The sequence below is a fragment of the Egretta garzetta genome, unplaced genomic scaffold, assembly GCF_000687185.1.
Source record: "Egretta garzetta isolate BGI_Z169 unplaced genomic scaffold, ASM68718v1 scaffold283, whole genome shotgun sequence".
Lineage (NCBI taxonomy): Eukaryota > Metazoa > Chordata > Aves > Pelecaniformes > Ardeidae > Egretta > Egretta garzetta.
This window is the reverse complement of record NW_009259043.1, coordinates 536,163-544,435: the sequence shown is the minus strand read 5'-3', so window position 1 is coordinate 544,435 and position 8,273 is coordinate 536,163. Positions and strand designations below refer to the sequence as shown.

The 8,273-nt window shown below is 42.3% G+C and overlaps 1 protein-coding gene across 1 annotated transcript in view; it reads right to left on the bottom strand.

The window, feature by feature from the left end:
- Nucleotides 1–3,485, bottom strand: part of GMDS (GDP-mannose 4,6-dehydratase) — a 449,485-nt gene extending 446,000 nt beyond the window's left edge. Inside the window, exon 1 of the mRNA XM_035890581.1 lies at nt 3,480–3,485. Within this exon, the coding sequence (XP_035746474.1) occupies nt 3,480–3,485 (6 nt within the window). The remainder of the gene's footprint in view (nt 1–3,479) is intronic.
- Nucleotides 3,486–8,273: the final 4,788 nt, after the last annotated feature.

Sequence of the window (8,273 nt, the reverse complement as noted above, 5' to 3'; positions counted from 1 at the left end):
GAAGGCATGGCATAGCAAACCTAAGGTGTTGGAAGCTTAGAAAATTCTACCACTTGCAAAAATTAGGAGACTGGATATGTGTTTGCATCCTGGCTGCACCATACCAGCTGGTCAATTGGCTGGGTGTAAAGCTGGGTGCAAGCCAGTTCATTATCTCCTTCACTGCTAACATTGAGTAGCAGCAAGTAGGAAATATCCTTCCATTCCCTGATTTTCATCTCCAGACTATCTTCCCTTCCTTCTTGCACTGATATCTCCTTCTATGCAAGCAACTGGTGCGCCCCTATGCCTGCACTCTTCCTCCCATGTCATGAATGAGGCACCTACCTTGTTCTGCAGCCTGCCTACTACTGGGTTGGGATACCCATATTTGCAGTTCCCCTCTTAAGTGACTACAAACCCCTATTCTTTGTGAGAAAATCTGTCTTAACAGTACTGCTTTTATTGTTCATGAAATCTATCTTCCTCACTCAGGGCAAATACATCATTCCTGCCACGACTACCCCACCTGTTTATAGACAGGATTTGTGTCCCGTCCTGTGCTGTGCTTTCCAGTGCTACTCTATCGCTGTCAGAAGAGAAGTTTTTCCTAACCTCCAACCTGAATGCTCCTTGGTGCTGTTTAAGTTCAGTGTTTCCCATTCTAATTGCCACGGACAGAGGAAAGAGATGATTCCCTTCCTCATTGCAGCAAACTGTTACATCCTCAGACTCTCATCGTGTTCCCTCCCTGTAGGATGAACAACCCCAGTTCTTTCAAGCTTTGCTTACAGTTCATGTTTTCCAGAGTCTTGAAGATTTTCACTGGAGATAGTTCAGGGAACAACAAGCAATGTGAACCACATTGTAGTAACATCCAAAACTAAACTCTCACCCGGCTTTCTTAACACTGAGCCAAGCAAAGGATTACTCTATGTATATTACAAATTGTACCTGTATTTCTGCAACCCAGCACCATGTTTTCCTGCTTTGCAACAGCATGAAATGTTGACTGTCACTTGGCTTATCATCCACAGGTACTGTCCATCCCTTTTCTAGAGAAATGGCATTTGTCAGTTGCTCTTTATCCTGCATGTATGCGTCTGATGAATCCTGCATAACATCCCATTTTGCACTTGCCCCACTGACTATCATCCCATTTTTTCCAGACCTTTTCTGCAATTTGTTGGAATTGTTTCGAATTATTGCCCTCCCCAGTAGCATACATCTCTGCCCCCACCCCCCATCCTGCTTTCACTTGGACACATACTTTTTAGTCTTGCGAACTGCTTAGGACTGTCTTGAATAGTTCTGGCTCCAGGGCTGATCCCCGCCAAAGCCCACTCAGTACATCTTTCTAGTTTTGACAGTCATCCACTGAAAACTACTCTCTCAGTGTAGTTTTCTATTAGTGAACCTTCTGTGCTAGGCTACTGACCTTTACAGGTCATTTTGACAGATATTTGAGACAACTATAATTGCACTTTTATTCCAAAAGCAAGACTTGACTTTGATTTCGAGAAACTGCCAAGAATACCTAGTCTTCAAAGCTAACTGATGATACATTAAGTATTTAAATGATACCAGTTTAACTTCAATAGCTATTTGGTCAAGCTGTTGTGGAGCCTCAGAGGATCACTGAGTTTTGTGGGCTACTGATCTACAAGAAATGACATATCTGTAATTTGAAATATGGATAAATAACATGTGATTAATTATTTCATTTTTAAGAGTGCTCAGAGGATAAGCTAGAGATCTTGTTTTCAAGATTACAACTGAGACTGAAAAAAATGCAGAAATAAAAGACCAATATTCTGTTAAAAGTCAAACTCACTGTATAGTTAGACATTAATAGACTTGTACCCGTAACATTTGGAAGAAATATGTAGCAGCTTCAATGTACATTACAAAATAGCTCATGATATATGTGCAGAAACATATTTTATCCTTAATTTAAAAACCACATGTTGTTGTGCATAACCCTTTCTATTCACACTTGTGAATATTACTGAGACAATATATTCTCTATGAATCAGAATTTCATTACAAAACAATGTGTCAAATTTAAAACCTTCATAAGTACATTTTTTTCCCTCACAATATGCATTGCCTATTAAGAACCATTTTCCAGCAATATCAGCCCTTACGATTTTCCAATTTTTCATCTACAGACAGTTTGGAAAAATGTTCAAGTGCATGGTGTAGCAAAGTGAAATAATAATACTGCAGATGCCAGCATGAAAAATGGGTTTAATAATTTTTTTAGGAGTCAAAGTAAACTGCACTGGAAAGAAGATGGGGAAAAAACCAGATGGTCCAGCTGGTTTGAATAGGTGATCCTCATCTGAAGACTCCAGCAGTCCTTCTTCTGTGAAACAGGTTAGCTGGGAAGTACTCAGATGCTATGGTGACCAATGTAGCATAAAGCCTTACCCTAGACAGAGATTTTGTATAAGCATCTTCTGAATGGTGTAAATTAATTAGGAGCATATGTTCAATGTTCTTCAGTAAAGTAGCTACTTGTGAGGCCAGCAGCTGTAAAGTTAGTGGTCTTGAGTCCTAAATGACTTTTGGAGATGGAAATCACTAGATACTTTTTAAAAGTACTGCACACTTATTTAAAACATAAATAGACTTGAGCCTAAACAAATGCTTAAATAAAGATAGACAAGAAGAAGTGCCAGCTCCATTTGCTTTTCAAAACAGCAGCAGTCTTTCCTATGTAGTGAAATGTTTCTACTTTATGTTTTATCTAAATGACTGCGGGATAGGTAATGTTTTCTCTCAAGTGATCTGTAGCAAAGGTTTGAACTGTGTTATACAGAGGATGTGGGTTGATTTCTGCTCCTGTAACTCCCTTCCCAAGGCTTTAAGGAATAAAGCTCAGCCCTTCAATGGTGTGCAGAGGTGTTACCAGCCCCCAGCTTCCTTGGAGTTGCAGTAGGCAAAGGGCATGCAACGCGCGGGCTCTTCAGGAACCCTGGCACCAGTGAATGCTGTTGGAAATGCTGAAGTCTGCTTCTTTGAAGGCGTGGAGGGGTTAGGTTTCAAAAAGCAGCTGGATTGTCCTTACTAATGGGAGGCTTCCAGAGGAAAAACGTAGTCCTTTGAAGACTCCTGTTGTTTATTGTATGAAACTGCCACCTTGGTTCATTGCTCAAAAAACTTCTCACTTCAGCTCTCTGCTCTCCTCCTCTTCCTGCCCCGCAAATCTTGGTATTTATTTCTTTTTATGCCTTCAGTGCAAATGGAAATGTTATGCTCTAAATCTTGTTATTTCAAGATTTCCGGTAGAGCAACATTAAAGATGAGACTGAAATTGTACAGCAGCCAGGATATGCCTCTTTCTCCTCTGTGGGAGTTCTGATCTCCCTCGTGCCCTGCAGGTACTGCACCCATCGGCCACCCCAGAGGAAGACAGGGCTGAAAAGTACAGTTGCCAAGGGAGAACTTGCCCCACTCAGAAAATAGGAGACACAAGAGGTCTACAGGATTGTTACCGCCATAGCGCCAAACTGTAGACCCCTCCCTCTCAGAAGTAGACCCATTACAGACGTAATATCTGAACTGCTTTCACGGCAGGAAAAAAGGTTCTCTCTCCTCACACTTTGGTGGACAACTGTATTCCTCTTGGCCTAAAGATGCAGGGCTGGTAGGAGGTGTTGCTTGCAGGTTTTAAAAGAAGTACTTCTCTTTTTCCAGAGGGAAAGATCCTTTTGTTGTTGAGCTTCAAAGGATGCCACAACATGTGATAGATTTGTGCAGACCTCTCTTTGCAGGGCTGGATGTAATGGGAGTTTAATTAGTACAGAAGAGAGGACCTGTATTGACAAAATTGTGGTAGAGTTCTGCTCTCTCTCAGCAGTGTAAATTACCATTTTATATTTTGTTTCAGTTCTTGGTGCTGGTGGCATTAGTACCATGAGTAGGTCTCCTCTGTAGGGTAACATCAAAAACACCCCTAAACTAAAAAAAAAAAACACCTAAAACCAGAGCCATTCAAACCTCTACTAATGTGAAGTTATTTGAGGTGATATTTCAAATTTTAGTTTATATTTTCTTTCTGCATTCTGTGTACTGCTGTAATGATTTGCTTTCATTACCTGTCCTTTCATCTTGTGCCATCCGAGTACAAGTTTGAGTGTGCATACATTCCCATGTTCCCTCCTTTCAGTGCATCACGGAGAGCTAGATATATTCCTGCTCCTTGCCTTCCCAGAAAACAGTTCAGTCTTGTAACACAGTTTATTTTTGGGTGGACAGGGGCTTGGCTAGTGCTAAAATTTGTAGACAAGCAGGTGTTCAGCGGTTAAAGGAGGGACCATACCCTCGGTTTGTCACCAGCCAGCCATGTGGGGCTCACCCATGGGGTAGCCTATACTACACCCAAAGATGTAATAGCAGCTGTGGACGTGCACACTACCTCAGGGGGCAGTGATGGGTCAGATCCTGGGTCCATCCTGGAGGTCCAGTCAAAAGCAGCAGGAGACAGGGCCAGAGACAGAGCTCTGACAAGCTGAAATGTGGGTCTGAGATGTTCATCCAGAGGACAAGCTGCCTGCAGCGAAGGTCCAAGGTCCATCCAGGAGACATCTAGAGGCAGGACTGGAGCCTGACACACCCATGATGCTGTTCAGGCAGGGTCTGGGTGCTCAGGCCTGAGCAGAAATGGTTCTCCTATGCAGAGGTGTAGGTGAAGGTCCCAGGTGAAGCCACTCAGGGCTGTTAAGACTTGTTGGTGCCCTGGCAGGGGTACAGAGCTAGGATACTCTCAGTGATGCCACACTTTGCAACAGCGGTGTGATAGCTAAATTCCAGCTTGCAGAGTCACAGTGGGCAGGATTCAACCTTCACATAATTCCACCGCAGCTCACAGCTACCTATACATGGGCACCCCAAATACAGAGGCATACCAAACTAATGGCCACAGTGGCAAACCATGGTGCTAGATGTCTTTTCAATCAAAGGAAGGGTAAACTGGAGACATTGACATTACAGGTTACTCAGCCCCACTCTCCCATTCTGGCACAGAAATAGCTCTCCTTCCCATGTTTCTTCCCCACTTTCCTTCTATTGCCCCATTTGAAACAGACCCAAGCTTCCAAAAATATACCTAAGTCTCAAAACTAATACGAACATATTTACTTCTAAAGCTCCCATTTCCCCCCTCCCCACCCCCAGCTTCCTCTGTGTAAATACAGGTGTTTTCATGTTTTTCTGCTTTCTGCCACCATTCTTATTTCTTGTAAAGAAGGGGCTTTTGCCAGAGTGAACAGTAGTTTCCCCATCACCTATGGGAATGGTGAGTATCTAAGTTGGCTTACAAAACCCTGACAAATCAGAGAATTTCTTTTTATCTCCCAAACAAGATGTGATGCCAAAAGCAATATATGGACAATGCAGTACTTCTGAAAGAGGGCTCACTTTGGTATGTGACACGAAGGACAGTATCTTTAAAAGTAGCAAAACACAGATAAGATTAATTTGCTCATTTCTTGGGAATTACCCTTTCACAGAAAAGAAAAGTTCACGTTAAGGTTTGTGAGTGCTCTGGGATAAAGTCAACACTCCCACCTACTGGTCTCATCTAAGAAAGTTTTCTCTTTTTTTCATCTTTTCCTCTTTTTTTGTCTTTTTTACCTTTTCCCTCTTTAAAAAATGTTCTCTATTTCTTTTCCTCTTTTCTCTTTTTCTCCCTGTGTTTCTTTTCCTGTTTCTTTTCCTTTCTCTGTTTCTGTTTTTCTCTTTTCCTTTATGCTTTGCTTTTCCTTTTTTTCTTTCTCTTTTCACGTTGACGTCCCTATTTTCCATCAAAGGTTCTACAGATTCACACAGGTAGCAACAACTGCCCCAGCAAAGGCATAGTATTGGAAAATGCACATCTGCCGAATGACGTATTTGTTCTTTTCTGACACTTGTGAAATAACTTACGGGTGCCTTGCTGTTGTGAGTGGAGCAATTTTCATCCAGTCTCTGCCTTCTGCCAGAACAAATAATAACACAGAACTGATAATGCCTTCAAAATAAGACAAATCACCCTTTGGCTCATTTTTTCAAAATCACTCCACTGTACTGAAAATCCTGCTTGCTGCTCACTGTGAGATAAATGATATAATATGGGGAATTATTTTATTATTCAGTGACAGTCAGGGTCCCCCATGTTTCATGATTGCACGGTGGCTCTTATTTGTTCCTACAGACCATTTACAACTCTGAGTAATGCACCCTGCCTGAGGAAGGGTGGCAGAACGCCGACTCCAATAAATGTTATTTACTTAACTGACCACTTAATTGACCTCAGTGACTTTGTTTTCTTTTGCAAGTAGACACATCTCATGTACATATGGGCTATAAAGACTGTAAGGTCCCACAGCAATTATTTGCTCCAGTTATCTCAGAATCATCTTTTAGGCATACTTGCGTGTTCATAACGGTGTTAGTTTTCCCAGCTGCAAGACAATGAGTAATTCTTACTGAGAAGCTCAGCTCAGCAGAAATCCATTTTGCCAAGTAATCCTTACATATGCAGGATATCTCCCACACACCTTCCTATGTACTGTTCTTATTTTTTGCATACAGTAATTTTTCTGTGTTTTGATTTTCTTCACTTTTGGTCTGAAAGCCAGTAAAAACACTGAGATACTCTTTACATGAGGGAAACACAGTATTTTACCTCAAAGCACTTCAACTGTTTTCACTCTTTTATTTCCTCATTATTGTAACTCTTACAAGATTGCAAATTATTTTTAGAAATGCGAGAGGAGAAACAGAAACACCATTTAAAAAACCCTCCTAATCGCTTGTTTATAATTTAATAGTAACTACCATAAATGTCTCTCTATTATTATTTGTGTTACATTAGTGCCTATGGCCTCCAACCAGGAAGCACATGGGGATGAAATGACTTGCCCAGATTTGTGCTGCAACCGGAGCCAAACCAGAGACTGAACCCACAGCTCAGTCTCAGACTTATGGCCGAACCTTTGGACTGTGCCGCTCCCCTCCCAGCCAAGAAGCACATTTCCATAGGCCTTAATAGCCGGTTGCGTGAAACCAGCCACGCTTTGGTTAATGAACATGAACTCAGAGCAGAGTGCTGATGCCTAATAAACTGTTTCATTTAGAATACTTAACTGCCTGTAGAGGGTGGCTTAATCACCTAAGAGCCAGATTTCCAAAGTTATTTAAGCATCTAAATGCACAAAAGACTATTGACCGGTATTTTCGGAAGTACCTCCCTGTTTCACTCCTCTGGGATACTCATTCAGCAGGTTTGGGCAGCTCAGTGCTTTTCATAGCCTGACTGGAGTTTTTACTGGGAAGAGAGCGAAAAGGAGGCCTCCATATGACAAGTAGGGTTTACACACAGTGCCAAGGCATGGCGGGGCTTCTGCATACCTCCCCATCTCCTTTACCTTGTGGCTGCCCTAAATGCTAGCTTTGACTCTGCTAGAATTGTGAAGAAACATATTTTGACCAGGTTATGATGTCTATGATTCACTATGTGTGGGCTTTTCTGATGTGCTTTGAAATTCGTGATGCCTGTTTTCTAACCTGATTTTTCCCATGGAACAGCACTGACTCATTTGATGGAACAGGCAGGCTGCTTTGCACCCATCTCCTCCAAAATCCTGGTTTAGTTTTTAATGGCCTGAATAAGTACTACAAGCGGGATGTGATGTCCATCCACCCTTGCTTCCCACTGCCAGCTGCAGGAACTGAAGACATGGATGCCCTGCAGGGAGTGCTCAGGCATGCGTGGGCTCCTGCACTCCTTGTCGAAATGCAAATGCCTTTGGTGGCAATGCTCATGCAGGTACCATGTCATAGACTCACGTGGACTCACCCTGTCGTTCCCACTTTTACAAGAGAAGAGATATCAGCCCACCATTGTCTATGCTGTGATAGTATGACTTCTTCTTGCTGAAGTATTAGTTTTGTTCTGATGCAACAGCAATGTGAACTGTTCTTTCATATCCTTGTTGCCTTTAGTAACTGAACACCAGTGTTCAGTGGCTCAATACAAGCGGTCCAGTGGTCCCAACAAAAATCTCTAACCTGCGTGAACACTAAAACTATCAGTAAAATAAGAGTGTTCAGCCTTCTCAACAAGCAAGACTTTCCTTACCTCTGTTGGTGTCAGTAAGTCTGCCGGTATGTACGAAGTGTGTGTAGCTCTGCACCCCTACTGGGTGCTGTGGGTTCAGTCTGCTGAGCACGCCCAAGAGCAGGGAGGTTGTAGAAATAGTATATGGGTTGTAAAGTGCTCCAGGATGAAAGGTGTCTTAAAGGCA